At 33.9% G+C, this 22,765-nt stretch overlaps 1 protein-coding gene across 1 annotated transcript in view; it reads right to left on the bottom strand.

The window, feature by feature from the left end:
• Positions 1 to 5,427: 5,427 nt before the first annotated feature.
• The window catches only part of CPLX1 (complexin 1), a 135,323-nt gene continuing 117,985 nt past the window's right edge, over positions 5,428 to 22,765 (bottom strand). The window contains exon 4 of the mRNA XM_072404556.1: positions 5,428 to 9,158. Within this exon, the coding sequence (XP_072260657.1) occupies positions 8,961 to 9,158 (198 nt within the window). The 3' untranslated portion in view covers positions 5,428 to 8,960. The remainder of the gene's footprint in view (positions 9,159 to 22,765) is intronic.

Genomic DNA, 22,765 nt, shown 5'->3' with positions numbered 1-22,765 from the left:
TAGTTCTAGATCTGATTGGATTTTTGGTGACCTTGAATTGATGTAATCTGAATCTGGTATTAAACCAATCAAAAGTCAAAATACTAGACATTTTTTCATGGAACTTATAAGTATGCATTCAAATCAAAATTGTGAGAATCTTCAGTAGTGCATATTCACATATCTTTTAATGGATTTCAAGAAGTCCATTCCAGATTTGCTGGATCACCCAGGTACACTCATGATAGTCTATCTCCTCCGGTCTTGGAGAGCTTTAACAAATCAGGCCAATAGTGTTTAGGCAATCTGATAATTTGAACTGTCTGCCTAATTCCAAAAAATGGTACATATGCCATTATTGATTGTGTACTCTATTGTACCAACACTTAAGGATTTTTATCCATGTAATCATAGTTTTCAAATTTACTTACTTATTTAAATTAAGGATCCTTATCCTGGTGTGTGAGTTTTGTGGATTGGTCTATTGCATTATTTGTTGTAGGTATAAAGTTGTTCTTTTGAAGCTGTATCTTCGAGTATCTTGAAATCAGAAACACTGAAGTATATAACACTAGGTGGCTTGCTAGTTACATTTTCCTGTGTAGGCATTTGATAGGGTGTGCACTTTTCAAGATATATTTAGACTCAAAACAATTTTGAATAGCCCATGAAAACATGAAAAAGAATCAGCTTTTGCTGGAATATTCACCTTCACTCCAGAATTTTACCTTGCATTACATTTTTCTGCTGCTAGATGTATTCAGCATGATGGCCAACATTTTCAACCTACTTTCTCTGAGCCCAAAATCCTACACCAACCTCAGCTGAGGACTGAAGTAGTTTAATTTTAGATAAAAACATTTTCAGCAAGTTTAACAAGTAAAAAAAATACCTGGTAATCTTGCTAGAAATGCAGCATTCTTCCTTTTATAAGTTACTACTTATAACCCCCAATGAAATAGTAATAAACAAATTGTAATAGTAGAGTGAAATGTAAACTATTTAGCTTTTAGCATGAATTGCACTAAAACAAATTTCAAAGGGCAAGAATTTTGCTATGTACAGAGAAACAAAAGAACATTTGTTAAATGATTTTTGGAATTGACATTCTTCTGCATAGTGTTGTTTTTAACACTATAAGAACAAGATTTGAAAGTATGCTATTAGTAGGCTCTTTATAAACAGGGAGAAAAGACATAATGCAAATCAAAATATATCATAATCAAATTCAGAGCCTGCCAAAAAGTCTACAGGAATGATCTCAACTACCTATGCTTATACAGAACTTAAGATCTAATACTCAACTGTGCTATATTCTGTAACCCCTCACATTTGTTATAATTTAGGTAAATGTTATTGTCAATTCTTTTTAATTATGTGTAATATGTATGTCTCTTCTAGCCAATATGTCTTATAATCTACAGGTAGATGACATTTGCGTTTACTGCTGAAGAATTGTCGTTTAAATTTGAGAAAAAGTGAACTCTTATTTGTCATACTTTAACAGTGAGCTAAAAATGTACTATGATTTTTTCTTGTATGTTTTGTAAAAATTGCACTAATGTGATTTTTTTTCATATTTTGTGGTAAATATAAGGGGATGTACAAATGAAATACATATTACATTTGGAAAACTTACAGGAAAGGGTTTTGTACTCAAGAGAATTCAACATAAGAAAAAAAAAGCCAAGGACTAAAGTGGTTAAAGCAATGCTTTTAGATATGCATTAATTTACCCATTATGTGGGCTCATCAACTTGGATAATCACACCTAGTTTTTCCATCGTGTTGCTCTATTTTTAAAGTCTTTCAGTGCTGCTCGCATTCTTTTTTTATCCTTTTTGATTGCTTTTTTAAAGGCAGATAGCTTACTATCAGCAATAAACATGATCTGGTAAGTCTTCCAAATCAGCAGTAGATGCTACATAAATATCCTGCACATCATCTAACATTCTACAGCACAATTTAAAATCACAGGGCATCAGAGCAAAATTGTGATGGGGCTTTCATCCTCCCGGTGAACTGATTTGACTAGGCAGCTGAAAAAAATGTGTTTTCCAGGCTAGTTGTTCCTGGTGTTGTTTATAGGAGTGGAATCTTTATCAACTGACTGAACTTTAAGGTCTTAGCATGCTTTAAAGGGTATATATCAACAGGATTTTAAAAAACAGGTGCACTTGCAGTTGACCTTTTTCTGATCTGCATTTGACCTATTTCAGGCTTAACCACAAAAGGATAATTAAATAGGTCTCTCTCCTGAATTCTGGCTAGTTTTTTTTAAGCATTCAGTATAGATGACATGTAAACATGGTGTTGCCTGGGACCGGTTATCAGCAGTGAAAGTTTCAATTACATTCTAACTTTTCCCTTCATGGTCATTAATGCACAGTTAGGCCATTAGGTATTCTTAAAGATGTTTCCCCCAGGTAAAGTTGCTTCATCAAAGGGCAAGTTTTGTCAGTAAAGGAAACTATTGATTGCTCCATTTTTTATAAAAAAAATCATTTTTTTCAAATTAAGAGCCTTTCAAAATAATAGTTACATTACCTAATTTTAGCCTAATTTGTCTTTCGATGATGTGCTATACTCTGACCTTTTGCAACATGATTAATAAATAAATTTAATATAATAATATAGATACAATATATATACAAATTTACTAGGAGAATAAGCCCTTGAAGCATTGTGACTGTTGACAGATTAGAAAATGTGGTCAGTATTCCAAATTAATTGCAATCTATACATTTAGGGGTCATTAACCTTTTATGAAGTAAACACCAAGCATGAAATATGGAGCATAGTGTTTTAGATTTGGTGTCAGTGTAGATTGTGGCTGTTTCATTTCAGTTGTGTTTTTTTTTCCCATATATCTACACTTAATACCGAGTGTATGTTTATGGATTTATAATACTTGATACACTTTATTTTTAGATATAAAACAAGGAATGTTTCTGGGGTAAAATAAAAACACTTTTAAGAACACAAAGTCTTTGTTAGGCCCCTTGATTTGGGTTCAGTTTTTTTTTTCTTGAATTTTATCACCCCACTGCTAATATGAAGTTGGTAAATGTTCATTTTAGAATAGTTGTTTGGTTCTGTACATCATAGTTCTTTGGTATGTAAGGAATATAAAACAATCAACAAACTTTAAAACATGTTTTTGAACCCTTACTTTTACTATTGCTGTTGTAATGTATTTCGTTTCTGGGATTCGACCCCCAAACCAGGATAAATTTGCCTCATTCTTTTGCTTGAAGAAGCTCTTGTTTTTTACAAAAAATTTGACATTATTCCCTACCCAGTTATATTTTTTATCAATGATTTAAAATTAAATGCACACTGGTATGTTTTTGCCTGCATAGTGAAGGAGGACCATAGTCATTTTTAACTCTTTTCAGGAATAAAGAGTTCACCATGAATAATTTTGTGTCATTGGGCTAAAATACGACCAGAGGAGCTGTAACATAAGGTACAGGTTTTATTCATATCTTGGTTATAATACTGAATTATATTCCCAGAGGTTAACATGTGTCCTAACTAAATGATAATTCCATTCATAAAACATCTATCTGAACAGTCTTAAGAGGTAACATTTTTTCTGCAATGTTTGAAGACATTTTTGATTTAGTCATCATCACTTTATATTTCTCTTCTTTCACAATCTTCTATATTCCTTTTAAAAAAGTGCATTATTACAAGTTTTAGCAAAAAATAATATTTAATGCTAAAAAATACATATATATAATGCTTTGAAACCCATTTCTCTTTAAAAGAGTCAAAAGAAAGAAATTTGTTTTCAGTGTGGAGTTGCCTGGGACTAATCAATTTCTCACAATGGTGCTGTGCATGCAGAAGCAATAGTAAAATGAGTACAAGTGGATAATATGGATGTGTGCATGTCTTGATTAAAGGAAGCAAATAATGGACTTGTTATTAAAGAGTAGACCCGTGGTGTCTTCCTGAAATGATAGTAAAAGGGTTGTTGTTAAGGATGAACCAAGGACTGACTTATGTTCCAGGAAGTTTGAAAGATTCCATACTATGAAGATCAAACTTTAAATCGCACACCTTCAGCAAAGATTATATGAAAGACTTGATATTCAGAAATCAGAGGGCATTGGTTTCTGCCTAAAAGTACTGTATGGCTTTTGGTTACCATTTAAAGTTAAACTAAACTTCAAAGATAAACAATTGTAAGCAGGCAAGCTCTGTACTGCAAATGAAACAAGCAATGGCCCTTCTGCAATAAAATAAAGTTTATGGTCTGTTCACAATTTTTTATTCACTCACATCTACTTGCTCTGTAGTGGGCACTGGCATCTACATTTGGTCTTCCTTAGGGTTTAGGAACTTTGACTATATTGATTGGCTATGTTGGCATGACTAAACTCCTTCACATGCGCTGGAGTTCATGCCCAGCTCAGTGTAGATTACACAAAAGATTCAAAACAGTTGGGTAAAGTGTCCAGCATGGTGGCTTAGAGGTTAGCACTCTTGTCTCTTCAGTGTTAGTTCCCAGGTTCAAATTTTGCCTGGGGCATTATCTGCATGGATTTTTCAGGTTCTCCCTGTGTTTGTGTGGGTTTTCTCTTGTTTCCTCCTACATTCCAAAAACATGCCGTTAGGTTAATTGGCTTTCCCCCAAAATTGACCTTTGACTGTGTTAAAGACAAATGACTATATAAATACTGTGTAGTAATAATAAGTATGTTTTATTGTAGAACTTATATTGCCTGTTCCTTTGGCAATAAAGAACATACGTGCTTGCAGTTTTCCATTTTTATATTATAGACTGTATGTGAGAAAAGTGGAGAATTGAAGTTCTTATTTGACTACAGTTTTGTCCATAATATAATTAATACAGTGGGTGGGGAACCAAATGATTCCCATTGCACACACAAATCAGTAATGTGTGATAACTGTTATATCTGCTTATCCAAACCATTCGAATAACTATACAGGTCTCAGGGAGACGCTGCTGAAATTATTTTATAGGGGGTAGTAAGAAAATTCTTACATTGGTGGACAGTAGGAAATATTTCTCTTTTACACTGGTAGTCAGAATATTGTTTATATAAACAACTAAAACGATTTGTCCAGAATTATGCAGTCAATGGGAGGAAAATCAGCCACAGCTCAATGAACCCCTTGTAAACTCTGGAAGAAACCTTGGGTTCCATAGAACCCTGGGAGAATGGCTGTGTTCAAAGAAACTCCGATCCTTTAAGTAAATAAATTACATAGCAATACAAGATCATACTTCAATATCTTGGGCACTGTAAAGAAAAAAAGGTGACTTTTTTTAATTAATGTAGAAAAACAGCAACATTTCATTTTCCATTTTTGTATCCCCCATCATCACCATCAGTTTTCTTCCATTTATTTAAGATCAGAACTTTGGACAAACATCCAGCTAGCATCAAACAAATACAATAATAGAAAACAATGTAAGAAAAGCATGAAATCACTTTATTTTTTATTGGCTGTGATCCCACTTTTTAAAAGAACATTTGAACTGAGATCATGCAATGAGGAATAGCAGGCAAATTACAAATGAGATTTACATTCACAAAGTCTCTACATCTTCCTTTTTTTTGTTGTCACTGAGAAGATTGAAGCATGCATTTGATCCGGGTATATGAGCATTTAAATTACAAAATGATTCAGCTAATCACAAAATTATGGCTGAGCGGATTTATTTCTATGTGTGAAAACAGTTCCAAAAGACTGTTACCCCAAACATTATACTGACACAAAGAGGAAACACATAATAATGTGGTGTACACAGAAGACATTACATTTAGTTCACAACAGCAAGTCAGTATAGTAACATTACATGACAACAGCATATTAGTAAGCTTGTCAAAGGAGACATGTAGAGCAGCATTGATATGTGTTACTCTGACACAGAAGGGAAAAACACTAAACTAACACGCAGTAAACATAGACGGAGATATTCAAGTGCAAATTAACACATGACCTATTCTCTTTTACACATAGTAGCATTCAAAATTAATATTGCAGTCTGTTTTTTTCAAATATGGCTTTCTCTAAAGGTAGATGTAATTTATGAGTAAAAAAAAATAATAATAAAAACCTAAAAACAATGCCACGTTATTTCCACATAGTCATTACACTCTGAAAAAAAATTCAGAGGGTGATGATTCCCCTTTCCCTTGATGTGAAACATAGGGAAATGCAAATCTAGCATTCGGTTGGCAGAACCTTAGGTCTTTCTTAATGTAAAGCACCCCCTCCTTATTATAAGACAAAGAAAATTACAAAAGACTACCTCAATTACCTGAGATTAAACACATCTATGGACAGTAAGCAACGAAGGATGACAGAGATATTCAGCATTAATTAAACAAATGAACCAGGCTTCTCTTTGGTCTTGTATTAAAGCCTCATGTTCCATTTGTTGAATAGGCTTGTGAGATGTGCAGGTTAAAGTAGCAAAGAGCACAATAGCCAATTTAATTGTAGCTCATAGATCTATTTTACAAAGATTTGAAATAGACATCTATTTTATATTCTATTCATTGATTTTCTCTATATTATATATTATTGATTTTTTTATATTGACATTAAGAGCAAACTATTTTAATGTAACAAAATACATCTATACTTGAAGTATTTTACCTATCTACAGTGGTTTAAAGGAAAATGCCAGTACACTCCTTACACAGCACAGCTGAGGCAGTCAGTTGGTGTCAAACGTTGCCATTGCTCAACTTCTTTAAAAAGACTATGTTGCAACCTTCTACACTGACAATAAAATGTAGGGAATCTGTATTAGGTTTACTACAGACGGCCTACCGGCTGTAGCAATTTGATACTTTTAAAGAACGATACCAGTCCCACATTTCTCCCAAAAAATTAACAGTTACGTAAGTGTTAGATTAAAGGACTTCGAGGCCATCCACAGTACCCCTACTATGACACTGAAAGCCAGTGCATAAGTCTACTATCTTGTTTACTATCGGCTTTTTTACTAGTGGTCTTTGGTGTCAAGTGATCCCCGAAAGTATTTCAATTTAAAACACCTAGAAGTGTTGATTTTATTTATTTATTTAAAATGCAGAATGCATGTGCTGATATTTTTTCCTAAAATCTCAAATTGCTGCAAAAGGCAGCCCTTAAGTACTAAAACAGTTTGCCCATCTGTGTTTAGTTCCTAGGGTAACACGTGGTGACAGTCTCATTAATCAATGCTAATTCCTAATGATGATGATGGTGTACCAATTAGCACTGGTTCAGGGAATGAGGCTGCAGCAGCCTTTAATGCAGAACAGGAGCCTCACCTGTATCAGATAACAGTTATCCTGAAAGTTTGTGTTTCTTTAGGTAACTTGTTTATTGTTAATATACTGTATCTTACTATTGCAGGCTTCAGTATTATTGAAGCTTTTGTTACTTTTTTATTGAATTATTTTATTTAGTGCTAGTAAATGCATATATGTTAAATGCTTGTTCCCAAAGAACATCAGCCAAATGTTAAGGGGTTTCCACAACGCAGAACACCAACCTTGGTTCTGAGTGATGGTCATCGTAGGAGGCCTTCCAGACACAAGCACTTATTATATCTTGCCCTGAAGCACCAGTGCGACCAACATCAGTAAGAGTTATTTTAGGTCTTTACTTTTTACTGGTGCTCCTTGGCTAAATAAAAATGACAAGTTCCAAACAATCGGGGAACTACAGGAGGGTCCAATTACTGCAGCAGCAAAAGCTCCAAGGAGAGGCCTAAACTGCTGTGCAATTCTTTCTAGTCTGAAAATGAAAACAATTCTGGCTTGCAGAGCACCAGCTAAACTATTATTAAATTGGTCATCTAAACATTTGTTTATTGTGAAAAAGTAACAGTATCTCTGTTCAGCAGGAGCTGTTTCCATTGATCGATAACAAAAGACCATTAGTCTGAAGAACTCTGCAGCTAAATCAGCACTTTGTCATAATTCCACTTTCTATTTCATTCTAAACACTCTACACAAAGAATACCTTCAAGTAAAAGGCTTGATAATTATTACCTAATGTAAAAAAAAAATAAATGCCATCCAGCAACATAATATAAATCCATTGTGTGCAGACTTCCCATTTTAGGAAGCTGGTTTCTACTCCAGCTCATGTTTGCCAGTAAAGCACTTACAAATGTGGTTTATGTATTAAGATGCACTACATGGGCAAATCTAGAAAATACAGGATTAGTGACTATTGAAATGTTAATCAAGGTACAAAATAATTTGAAGCTTTGTGCTATCTCAGTCAGCTCCAGTAATTATGAACTTAAAAGAAACAGCATTTAAAAGTAAATGAAGTTGCTGGGATTTTAAAAGCCAACGTTCTAATCAAATAATCACAATGTGAATTATTTCACCATAGACCCTAAGTATGATTAAATATAAAGTACAAATTCGATATTTTAGAGGCTGTTACAATTCGTTATGTAGTCCTGGGCATAGGAGCTTTACATGGTTCATTTTCTGAATTGTCTCTTACTGTTGGATGAACATGAAATGAAAAACACACATTTGTTCACCTCCTAATGATAAGTTGCCTGCTTTGTTTTCACTTTTTCCTTTTTTTGCAAGAGGCAAATGTTGATACTGGTCTTTTCCAAAGCTGGCTGGAAAACCATGTATCACATTAACAACAACCCACTGACTCTCAATGGATAGTAATGATGAAAAGTATAATGTTGATTGTGTACACAACTGCCAAATTGAACACACATTGTACTATGGCTTATAATAAAATTGCGTAGACTGCAGCTCATAACCTTGACATCCTTTGAGAGGTGTCTACTGTATGTAACTATGTACAAAAGGAAAGGAGAAAATAAAGTGGAGGGACTATTAGTGAGCAAAGGTTTAGAGACGGGGGATAGGGTAGCATGTGGCAATACTGAAATCTCCCACTAAACAAGGGAGATCCATTGCTTTTCTGTTTATGCATTAAACAGTCTCACAGTCTACTACGTTTTACTTCTTGAACATATCTTGAAGTGGACCTGGGAGGTATTTAATAACTGTGTCTAGAATACTTTCTTCCTCTTCCTCGTCATCATCCCCACAGCCAGCAGGGATGGCCTTCTTTGGACGTGTCAAGCTCCCTTCGGATGTAGCTTCCATAGCAGCTTGTGCCTCAGCTTCTTTCTCTTCTTTCTTCTTAATGCCATACTGTGAAAAAAAAAAACAATATTATTATTAAACACTAAAGATTTGAGTGTTATACAGTTCATAAGAGGCTTGCATTTACTTTCCAGTGGAATATTCATGGTTGTATCTGGGGGTGCTTCAATAGATATGCAACCAATGGGCTAATATCTTACCACCAAGCCCCATGCAAAGTTGAAAAATCTAAAATGTTTGTTACCACAAATTCCTGTATGAGCCAGTTTTAAAAACTATCAATGAGCAGCAAGAATAAAAGTGGGCATCATTTTATTGTGCTAAGTACTGATCTGCAAATAGCTCAAATTGTCCACAATCAGCTAGTAAACAAGAAGTTTCCTCTCCACCTCCTCTACCTCCCCTTCATGTCATGCATGATCAATTCTTACTTCTACAAAATTAGTTCAATAGAAATGATATTAAATAGGCAGTATTGTAGATCAGTATGTAGTTTATCACACAGACCAAAAAAATCCAATGAACTCAATCAGCAATGGACAGGCCTATGCTATGAACATGACATATTATAACAAGCAGTAAAACTGACTCACAATGTTTTTATACCCAATTTTTTGGGCACTATCTACATCTCTTATTTATGGTCAGTCGCCGAAAGACGACAGGAGGGACATGTGACAGATTGTAATATCTTCTGAAGAACAAATAGTAACATGATTCATATTTTTAGCAATACAACAAATACTTCAATGTCTTTAGGGATAACAAATTAATAAAAATTGGGAATTAGAATTACAAGAAATAAATGGGAGGATAAGAAAATTACGACCAAGAAATGAATGCAAGTGTTCAGCTTATTTAACTAGCAGGTAAGAATCAATAGTTAGTATTGAAAACCATCAGTTAATTTCCCCCACCACCAATCAGATTTGATTCGTACTAAAAAAAAAACCAGATGGGGAATAACAGTATGATTGCCATTTTTGGAGCAAAAATATTAATTAAAAAGGTTACATATACGGTAACTACTGAGCTCTCATTCTGCAAATGCTATATAACAAACTATTAAGTTAATGTTTTGACTTTTTGAATCCCTGCCCAAGAGTAAGAATGGTTATCAGAGGAGTGAAGTTCAGACCTAACCTATAACACTTTTTCTTTTAAATATTACATTTTGAAGATCAATAATGCAGCCAGGCACTGATTTATTTTTTATTAAATCTTTCCAAGACTGGGAAAGATAGACTATTGTTTGAGAACCTGGGTGATCCAGCAAATATCGAATGGATATCTGAAAAAATTATTTGCTATTAGTTGGCAAATGCTTTCAGTTCTGGACTAGATTTGTTGCTGGATCATCCAGCCTTTCCTATTATGGTCTATCTTCTCCAGTCTTTAATAAATCAGGCACAGTGTTTCTTTTGGGGTCCCTATAACACTGGTACATTGATAATTCAGTCACACTGTAGACGAAAGACGGAGGATGCAGATGAGACAAAAATATCATCCAAATATCATTACTGTATCAATAAAAAAATATAATGAAATTAAGATTGGGTTCTCTTACATTGTTCCAATAAAATTACAACATTGTCAGATTCTCTCATATTGATTCAGTACAGGTTGCTGATTCTTTGAAGGTAAAGGTAGTTAACTCTCTGTAAATCTGTCTGTACTAAAACATGATGACTATAATCAAATGTTTATAACCTCATTCCACTTGGCAACCAATTTCAGAGTAATAGAAGAGAAGCCACTGTTATTTGCAGCAGTTCTTGAGGTATGCTGTGCAAGAAGAACAGATAAAAAGACTCCCTAGCATTACTTTGTCTTAACTAATATACTTTGGGTTTTTAAATGCATTAGTTGGATATTGTCGGTTTATAATATAAACACTATAAATGAAGGAACCACTTTGATCTGCATGTGTTATGCAGAGGTGTGTGAGTGTATTACAATGTATGTTGTTTTATACTGTTTTTCATTATGTAATATGTGAACATTTTTTGTATGATTATTTCTTTTCATTGCACATATTAATAGGTCTCATTAACTCCTGAAGAAAAGGATATTTGTCTGCTAAACATGTCAAATTGAAAATTATTTATATATTGGATGTTTTTAAAATTACAGTTTTAACATAGTCGTAAGGTTTTAATTATAAGTACGTGTTATGAAAAATAGATGCCTAAAAGGTCCCCATGATTTTTCTGTGTATTGTCTGCTTACTTTATTTAGAAAGTTAGCACATTAGTGCAATGGCTGGTTAGAATCACAGGTGTGACACAAAACATTTATTTTTCTTGGAAATTCCATGGTAAGATCTACCTGCCATAACTATGTGCTGTATTCATACCCATCTTGGGGTACATCAAAACCATTTACTTTTGAACATCCTGTTGTTAAAATGCAAACTTTGAATGCAGGATAAAAGGGAAAGGTTGTGATTACATATTGGACTAAACTAATTTTTTTATTATCTCAGCACTACAGAAAGTTAATTAGAGCTTAAATAAAAATATTATTACCACTTTATTAATCTACACAGTTGCTCAATTAACATTTTAAACTTGATATGTTTTAATAGATGATTGATGGCCCAATATATATATATAATCAATTTTCATATTTATTATATGTTCCCTATGATGCTCATATAACATAAAGGGTTCTATTTATAAAACAGGAAACCTCACATTCCCTCCAGGTCCATGTGTTTCATAGGTAGTATTTGAGGCTCACTAGTAAATGTTTGAGGGAATGTCAGATTCCCTGTTTTATAGTGTATTATTTTAAATCAAGATTAAACACATTAAAAAACACTAACAGAATACAAGATCCAGAGTAGCATTATCAATTGCTCCCAAAATAATCCAAGTCCTGTAATGGAGAGGTTATTAAAAGTGTCCCGTCCAATTATTGATCACATTAGCTGTGGAATATGGGTGTTGTTGTTTGATGAGGAAGGATACACTTTGAAAAGTCATTATATTATGGACTTTTATTTTTTTTTTTTTACATTCACATATATTCATGTATTTTATGTAAATCTGTTTATTATTTTATAGAAAGATCATATAGCAAAATAAATGTTTTCAGTAGCTTAGTGTTGCAGACTGTAGTTTTTTTTATAACTTTTGAGAGTAGTTAATCTCATTTACTGCAGCAGATAGCACTGTAGTTACTTTAATTACATAAGGAATTTTGGCTAGCACTCTAGATCACATTCAGTACTATACCTTACAGGACATGGTTCAGTAAACAGGCTGGTTCAGTAAAAAAGGCAAATTAAGGCATAGCATGAAGCCTCTGCATGCTATACTACTTATCTATCATCAATATTGCTTATGTGAGATCAATGCAAATCTGCTGCCTGCATTTGGTTTGTATTTCTACTTTAATGCCCCATTTCTAATTACTATTCAGTATTTATATAGCACTGACATAATACGCAGCCCTTTAGAAAATATTCAGTGACTAGTTCACAATCAAATGTCCCTACCATAGTCATAAGTCCCTTCCCCAGTCTAAGGTCAATTTGTGGGGAAGCCAATTAACCTAACTGCATGTTTTTGGGGTGTGGGAGGAAAACAGAATACCCAGAGGAAACCCACAAAGTCCATGCAGATAGTTTCCGGGCCGGGATTCGAACCCTGGGACCTAGTGCTGTAAAGGCCAGAGTGCTAACCACTGAGCCACCTAATTTAACTTTAAATCTAATAGGAAAAAGGGATCCTCTCAATGGCAGCTGTCCAACAGAATGTTCATTACCCAAGTCACCCAAGTCACTCAAACATATAGAAAACTACTTAGGGTGTTTAAGGTCTCATATAGATGAACAGCTGAGAACCTAACTAGACCTGGAAAAATGCCTGCTTATAGTAGGAAATGGGAGAAATTTACACAAACAGTTGTATCTGTGTTTGTTTTACATTTTCCTAATCTCACCATTTCTAAACTGTAGAAAACCATTGTATTGAGTGTCTCCTCCACAGTGGATGTCCAGTAAACAATCAACCAATGCCTCTATAATACACTTTTTGGTTGCTTTTAGAACAGTCAGAGAACATCACATCCCCCTTATAGCTTAGGTTAATGTTTTCTGAATGTTAAATAAATACTATATAAATTATGAATAATCAAAAGATAAAACTAGATAAATGCTTGAATAGCTCTAAGAAAATTCTGATGTTCCTGCCAGTGTTGGAGCTGATCGACAAGTAACAGCGCGTGTAAATAATCCCTAACTTTCCAACAACTACCAAAAAATAAAATATCAGATATTTAGGGACCATTCCATTTTAAAATCACATATGTTGGTAATATGTTGTTAGTCAGATTATAGGGGGCATAAAATAATACAATAATCCTTTAGGAGGAGCAATTAAATTTAAAAACACAAAAAAGGGCGCTATATATATATATATATATATATATATATATATATATATTAAGGCACAATATGTAAGTCTGTCTCGCATAAATGATTAAAAATAGCTTTCAAACTTTCAAAGACAAATGTGGTGTAGTATTATTGCACTGTAATAATTCATACGATTGATGCTTTAATAAGCTATGACATTCTGTCAAAATATTAGACACAGAAAATGTAGGTCTGTCCCTCAGGCCATACTCATATTAATTATATTTAAAAATCACAAGAAAAAGGAAAGAGTTTACATAAAATACAAAGCTTCAGTACATGAGTAGATTACAGCATGTATTAATTAATTTATGCTCAAGAGAATCTTTTACAGCAGTAACGATTATGATGATTCTTTTCAAATTGGTAACCAATGTCAATATTTTCAGCTAGTGCTAGTGAATTTTAACCTTAAAACTGGACTCTGTGCAAAATGAAATTAGAGTTAATCATTTAGACTACAATTCACCAGTCCAAAAATCCTTAATTGCAACCTAAAATGGTATTGTGCAGTTTATCAACATTAAAAATGGTGCCCTTTATGTCCAGCCATATCCTTATTTCCTCATCTGGAAGAGAGATATCCTCATCTGGCAGAGAAGGGGAATAGGAGCTGGTGCAGTGCATATGAGCTCTTTCTGCCAGTAGCCAGCTCTGCAAAACTCACCCCAGATGCCTTTCCCCACCGCTGGGTAAAGTGGGAGAGGAATGTAATCTGTAGTCTGTAGTCAACCCGGTAAGGCTGTGCTTATAGTAGCTCTAGTATTTTTCCTTTTATGTTGTACATGCATAAGATACATTTAGGTTTGGGTCTTGTTGCTCTGGTCATTTCAAGTACAAGCCAAAAAATGTAATAACCTAAAGGCCAATTAAATTTCACCTAAGATGCACGTATCTTTCCTGCCTTTCTCATCTGGCCTATATTAAACCACCTTCATTTTCTCTAGACATAGACTATATATCTGCATAGCATGGCTGTGGACTGCTGCAATAGTGATAGCCTGTATGTATAGGAAAGAAGATTTTGGCCACAGACTGTCAACAGTCTCATTTTTATTAAAACTAAGAGTAATTTCTGGTCCTTTTCTGTTATTGGGAATCCAACATGGATTTTGACTTTGACCGTTCACTAAAGAGGCAAGCTTGATGCAGCTCAAAGCACATGTGTTTGTTTTAGGCAAATAATAAATCACACAATGAAACAACAAACCAAATAATAATTTAGCCCCACATTATCTATATAAAACCAGGGGCAGATGGTGGAAATGCACCCTTTAATATTTAGGAGGCTTTTTTTTATATAAGATGTGGTTCAGATGGACCCTGAGACCCTTTCTACTGTTCCACAGACCTGAACATGGCTCATTTCCAAAACACCAAACAACATAGTGAAATATGTGTTCACAGATCAGACCACACATTTTACACATAGGATTTAAACTGCTGCCAGGTTCTGAAAGCTTTTTGCAGACAATAATGAATCATAATGAATCATAATAAAGTATGTGACCAGTGGTCATTATTACCTAGATTCCTGGACTTCATTTAGCTGACCTAGCATGTGTGTGCTATCTTAATAATAACTCTATGACTAATATGCATACCTAACTCAATTTATAAATAATGTAAGAACATAATAAACTTTAATTTGGCACACTGCTTTATACATGCCAGTTTTAAAACAAGCTAATGTACTTTTCCCTATTCTAGCCAGAAGGACCACAACATCATCAGACTGCACGTTAATACACTGTAATCTCTGTTTATGACAACTGGGAAACAAATCAATGTCCTGTAACTAAGACTAGATAATTATGCTACATCTGTAGCTGATACATTAACACATGGACCTTAGATCTGGGCCAGATACAAACACTTTCAAGTAATTAATTGTAATTAAATGGATATTCTTCTTTCAAAATAGGAAATAGTAAATAATAAATAAGATTGTACTACAGTCTACACAACATACATTAACATCACTGTATGTCAAATATATACCCCTGGCTATTTTAGACTTTTTTTTCCATCCTAGTGGTGCACAGATGTGTGTGGGAGTTAGTCCGGTTGGTTTCTATTAACTTACTAATAGGAAAATCCCAGTGGCTGTGTGTGCCATAGAAGCACTCCCTAGGCTTTCCCTAGCAGCAGGATGCGTCAGCCTTGTTACCACAGTACTGTGAGTTGTTTAAAACTCTTGAAGAAGAAATATGCATTAATTAACATGATCGCAGAATGAAGAACACTGCATTTTAAATAGCTGCATACATCAACACTAAAGTAAAGACGTAAAATGTCACCATTCCAGGTTTGCTGCATATATTTCAAGGATTTTTAGCAAACTGAACATTCCTATTTCTACTTTTTTTCATACAAACTATTTTAGGAATCATAGGTTTTAAAAAGTAGATGTTTAAATGCTGGATGTCTGACCAATCCGTCAATTCTCTAATTTTGGGCACCTTTATTGTTTTGATGGTTATATTTGTTGTAACCCCTTGTTTTTTTCTGGTAATTTTGATATGTTGTATCTATATCTAAATATATAAAGAAAATAGGCAGCTTTCTGTTTGGAGCAAAGGAGAGGTTTCCTTTAAAACTGAAAGCATGATCTGACATACAATAAAACCTCATCCCCAAATCCTTACTGTCCATATAGTTGATCTACCTGTTTTTATCCTTAATGCTATCTGTGCCAAAATACATTTTCCCACATTTTACAGTACAATGGTGTTGATATCAACCATATCGCATGGCTGGGTCATATTCTGTTTAGAGGGAGAGTTGTATAAGTGGGAAAACAGTATTTTGTTGCCTGCTGTCATGTCATCTGTCATGGAGAATTTTCCTTGGCAAATAGAAGTTTAGCTACTGTTCTCTGTACAATAAAGAATTATTGTGGGAGATGAATGTGGCACACTTTTGGTCAGGGCAGGCTCTAAGGTAAGGTAAAATAAATTAATGACTATTTTTTTAGAATTCTGAACTCTTTTATAATCAGCTTACATGAGTTGACCAACTAACTGAAAACAGTTCTAACTGCGATGTCAAAGTTTTAACCAATAATTAACAAATTTTTAATTAATGTGTAAATCCTAGGTGAAAGTTGATAATGATAAATAGACCCCTGCGTGTTTATAAAGTCTTCCTATATCATTTGTAACTGAAGAAACTACGCTGCCAATCTACTGTTCTTTTAGTGATTAGTCTACAGGCCTCTACATTTAATACATTTATAATAAAAAGCTAGCTTAGAAAGTCAAAAATCATAGTGCATAGTACCAGTTATAAAAGTCAAATACAAAGAAACTCAAAGTATTAGAGGTGTATGTGCTCAGAACCCCTTAGATACCATGCACAAGCTTTGTGCAGCTTTCATATAAACCCAAAGGCAGAGATTCAGAAAGCTTTCATCTTTATTAGCCAATAAAAGGTAACACTTAAACTAGAAACTTTCTACAATGATTGATGGCTAACATAGTACAAGGCTCTGCTACACTTAACTTGGCACATGGGGTAAAGCTAATACTGACTTGCTAAAAAATGCCCAGGTTATGTCTATTAACAACAGAAAATTAACAGCTTTTTAGCTTTCACATCACTGGATAATATCAGCACTGCTTTGCATATTTATTCATTAGGTCAATATCCTCTACTTGTATATTAACCTCATGGAATGTGATTAAATTATGAGCCCAATATATTAAGGCTCCTCTAGACTGGAGAACATAGACTATCTTGGGTGAACCTGGTTGATCCAACAAACCTGGAATGGATTTATCATGGTTCTTTTATTGATCAATATAATGAATAACTCCAGTTATTATTAGCAAATGTTTTATGTATCCTATATTGCTTTCCACTTTTTTTGCAATATACACGCACGCATGCACACACACACACTATACAGATAATAAAGAAATGATTTGGTTTTTTTCCAAAGAAATGTTACAGCAGAGTTGCTTGATCTGCAACTTCTTTGTCTGATAGATTCCTCATACTGACTCATATCGCAGAAATGAGTCACCACTGTAATGACTCACTGGAGTTTTGTAAGTTTTGTAATCACTGGGCTTTTTTCAGCACCACTGAAATACCAAATGGCTGATTATGGGAATAGAAGATTGGAGCTCCATCTTCTGACACTCAGAAGACTGTATTATATGAATTATTATGTAAATGTCAATGTTTACCTGACTAAAAGAAATGAAAAGGTTTTAGTCCCAACCCCCAAAGAAAAAAATGCAGAGCCAATATATGTTCTTTTTAAGCAAAAAAAGTGACAGATATAAGCTCGTGATTATTGTATGGCAGGGTGGAAAAGGAGATTGGGAGGAGGGTTAGCTTTGAGTACTGTAATTTAGGATTTGTAGCAGTGAAGAAAATATCCTTGCATTTAACATTTCATAATTTTACAGTGTTGCTTTAAATTTTTTTTTATAATAAAGATTGAAGAAAACAGCTTTTGCTGCACTGCTGTTATTGAATGGAATTATGCACCTTAAGAGTATCTTGAACTTTACTTCTAAGAAACTTGTGTTTAGCAGTGAGCTTTGATTAGAGATTCTCCCATGGAGGTCTGGTTATATCAAGGTAGAAAAAAGAAAATCCTTAAAGATGTTTGTAATTACAAGGGAAACACTTTGTGGATGAATTTGGAAATCAATACTCACACTGATTTCATTTATTTGTGCAAACAATACAAGAAATATATGGTGCCTAAAATGGGATATATAATCCTTTCAGCCATTTCAAACTGTTTATTTTGTTTTGCCAGTGGGATCTGCTATTTTCAATGTATTACAGGCACATACAATTGGAAATAAGTGTATTTATTTCAAATATTGGTAAGACCTCTTGTAGAAAAGAGAACAAAAGGCATAAAAAAATACCCCTTATTTTACACCTGTATTAACATTATTTGCACACATTTGAAACGCAATCACCAGGGAACCCTTTTACCTATTTATAAAGCATACTTTCCCAGTAATAGTAACTTGCATATTCACCATGTTCATCCACAACATCGCCATTTAAATGGAAAATGATGCTTTAATAACACCCACCCTATATATAGTGATAGTGAACATTATGCAGTCTGAAGTGAGAAATCATTGCATTTACAATTAAAATATGCAGTCTGTCCTCATTGCAACTTTTTTGTTTTCCACAGGTTTACCACTTGGAGGGTTTTTTACATTTATTTATAGGCATAAAATCTGTAATTGTGTTTAATCCGTTTTTCAGTCCAATAATTCTAGTTAATTGTGGCCATTAACTTTTCTCCTTTACAGCCAAATCAATATAGCTAGGTCAAAGCTGTAGCTGGTTACTTAAAGCAGAACTAAACTAAAACAATGTCAGGCGCAAGATCGGGTGATGTAGCCCACTGTAAATGGAAAAAAAAGGGTGCCAATCTCACACCGCATGCGTGAGATTGGCATTTTGTCCCCCATTGAAAAAACTTTGTCTACCCTTTTATGTAAAGTAAAACTTTTAGTGATAGGTCTGCTTTTAGGATAAGCGGCTTACTGATAGGATGATATATGTGTTGTATTATTCTAATTAGAGATTTGTTAGATTCACATCCCGCTAAAATGCAGTAGAACCTTATTGGCCTACAAAGTTGCCCATTCCTCTCCAGCCTTCTATTCAAAAAAGGATTAAAAACATTTTCAAAGACAAATTAGAGTAACATTTTAAATGTAGTGGGATAACATGGGGCTCTTTATCTTCATACAACAGCATATTTTAGTAGAGGCATATAAAACAATCAACAACTATTACTTTAAATTCATGTGGCTACATATTATATATATATAAAATATCTATAGGCAAACCAACTCAGTAGGAATGCACTTGCAATTCTTCTTCAAATACACTACTAAACTGAAGTAAGTGACCTGGGATTTCAAACTGCCTTGGAGAATTCATTCTAAGATTAGTTTGTTATTGCAGAACAGTATGGGAGCAAATTGACTGTGAACATCTAGAATGGAGAGCTCACCCGCTTGCACTACAAATGTCTATATGAATTCCTGTTTTGGATGGTTTTAAAAAAATAATGTGAATTTTCAAGGCTTCTAATGTTGTTTTAGGTCAGCAAAATGCAAAATTTAAGATCCTTGCTTGATTTACCAATTTAAGGGAAAAACCTTTACTGAGACAAAGATAAATGGATAGACTGCTATTGTCTCAACTTTTTTATGCTCCTGCACCTTATCACTTTATTTCTTAAGTTTCCTGAAAACTGATCAACACTGACAGAAGCTTCAAATAGGTAGCAGCAGCAACAACTAAATCTCTAACTAATGATCTTCAGTCTAATGCAAACTTTCTCCATTGTGTATTACTGTTTAAGGGCTCATTCACATCTATGCATTGTGATAACATGTGGGATCTCATGTATTGGTGCCATGTGGTGTTTTTTATTATGCATAGTGTCCAAAATACAAATTTTTCAGTGCAATGACCCGGCCTACTTGGCATTGCACTATAGTGTGTTGAGTTGCACTCCTAAAAACAGTGCAGATTTAATTTTTAGATTGTGAAAGGGCCCTAAACCTGTGCATCTGATTGCCTGTCTTTTCAGACTGATTTTGGTGAGCCTGTGTGCACTGTAAGCTCAGATGTCTGTTTTTAGCTATTGGAAGTGGCAATCGGAGTGATCTCCTGCTGTTTGTAGATCATCTGCTTTAATGTTTGACGTGTTGTTCATTTTAGGATGCTTTGTTGCATACCTGGTTGTAACAAGTAGTTAGTTGTTCCCAAACCAGTCTGGCATTTTTCTTATGATCTAAGGCATTTTTGCCTAGAAAACAAATGGATATTTTTCCTTTTTCGGGACATTCTTTATAAACCCTTGAGTTGGTCTTTGAACATCCCAGCAGATTAGCAGCTTCTGAGATGGTCTACTCAGAGCATACTGCCTGACATCAAAAACCATGCTACAATGCCAAATTACATTACACATTCTGATACGTTTTAACTTTTTCAGGTCAACTTGACAATGTCTACATGCCTAAATGTACTGAGGTGCTGTCATGTGATTGGCTGACTGCATATTAGCACTAACAAGCTGTTAAACAGGTGTAAAAAGTGGCCGTGTATATTGATTAGATAAAAAACACAAAAATTATTTTATGGAAGAATATGTGCTGGATTATCCTACAAAGTTAAACACACAAAAAGAGCATTGTTTGCATCAAACTAAATTTATTTTTGTCTAGTTTGGGTTGAAGTTAAAGCTAAAAAGCTAAAAAATAGCACATGTAACTATTATGTAATATTAACCTAATCAAACAAATCCTGTTTGTGATTTTGTTACAACTGGAATGACATATAGTTTAAGTGCAGCTGGGTATGGATTTTAAAATTGTGACTAAATTATGAAATTAATTGATTGAACTCCACTTTTTCTGTGACTTTGATGTCTGATGTTATATAAAGTATGAGGATGGCTTGTGATTTTTTTAAGATAATATAATTTTCCCCTGACAATCTGTCATGTCCTGGTGCTTTAGTTTTAATGCAGAAATAATTTTAGGTGCTGAAACTGGGCTCAGTGTAACAAACTGGGGAGATATCTTCCCTTATCTTTGGATATCTGCTTCCAAGTCATGTATTTTTCAATTCACCTAGTACAGACACACACTGCAATCTTTTACATGTTTTAGGATTTCTAAAGAAGTAGATCTCACATGCTTGCTCTAAAGATTGATATATATATTTTCAACTGAATAAAATAAAAATTAGCATTTAGACTAACTGTTATGTACCTTTTACTGCATATAGATGCCTACATAGATGAAATGCATATATTACCAACCTCTCTGTGTTAAAACAAAAGAAAAGAACAAAATAAAATGCCCAATTGCATGAAAAATGAATGTGATTGTCCACTATTCACATGTATGATATAAAATAATATAATTAATAAATAATAAAAAAATAATTAGTACAGTATTAATTTTGAATAGAGAATGGTCTTTCTGTCTGTATCTTTATTAGGGAGATTTCCTCTCAATTCTTGTACTTACCTAGCCCCCCTGGCGGTAATCCTAAATGTGGTGGATATTAGCTGCAAAAAGGTAATCCCGAGTCACACTCTGGTCGCTTAAAACTTAAAAAAAGGTCCCTGCAGGTCCTGGGGACATGTCCTTCTCCTCTGACCTCCAGCCACGAACTGCAGAAACAATCTCCTCATGCGGGCGGAAGGATCGGCGGGAAATTCAAATAATTTTGTATTGGATTCAATACAAAATAGATGTATTGAGTCAAATATAAAGAACTCTTCATATAATATATATATATATAATTATATATATTATAAATGCTTCTGTACAGATATATTATATGTTTCACTATTTTTTTACAGATTTTTAAATTTTTTTATTTAAAGTTTATTATTAAATTTACTAAACATTGGAAATATTTTGGTGAGTTATGCCTAAAAATTTTAGCCAACAATGTAAAATAAATTTCCATGCACGAAAAAACGTTACGCTTTTTGTATGGAAATACGGACAGAATTAGAATGCTGGGGGGGGGGGGTTAATTTCCCCAAGGGGAGCAATCATAAAAAAAGTAATTAGGTCAATGAAGTCAAACATGAAAATGTGCTATCTAAATTGATATCGCCTGCCTGCAGAGTGCCACTAATTTTCAAATGTGTTCTAGACACCAAAGCTACCATGTTCTGCACTCTGTATGTCGAACCAGTAAGCGAGCCCTAGGATCACCAGTAAGGGTGCATGAGATTATGCAAAATAGGAAACTAATGTTCTCATCTCTACCAAGTGGAATTTTCAGGGTCAGGAAATATTTTAATATACATGAACAATTCACACGTTCCTGCCCTTACTATTGAATGTCGTATCTCATACACATATAATTGCGGGTACCTTCTATTTAAAAGCTAAGCAGCCTACTAGTATGCTTGTCCATGAATTGTGAGCTGTTAGGATATGGTAATATGCCATTAAAGATTAAATCATTTTGGAAATCCTTGCTATGAATAACTTTAGCATTTCAATTTTAATTAAATAATTTAGCCTTTGTAAGTTTGCTGTTTTAAGAGTAAAAAAAATAAAAAAATAATCATAATTATGCTGTTATATCTTACATATCGAATATTATACCAATATTTTAATAATTACAATAGTGATATTACAGCATCAATGGCAGAGGTAACAATTTGCAATGTTTTTCTATAGCAGCATAACATTTATTG

This window comes from Pyxicephalus adspersus, chromosome 3, assembly GCF_032062135.1.
Source record: "Pyxicephalus adspersus chromosome 3, UCB_Pads_2.0, whole genome shotgun sequence".
Taxonomy (NCBI): Eukaryota; Metazoa; Chordata; class Amphibia; order Anura; family Pyxicephalidae; genus Pyxicephalus; species Pyxicephalus adspersus.
This window is presented reverse-complemented; position numbering and strand designations above follow the sequence as displayed.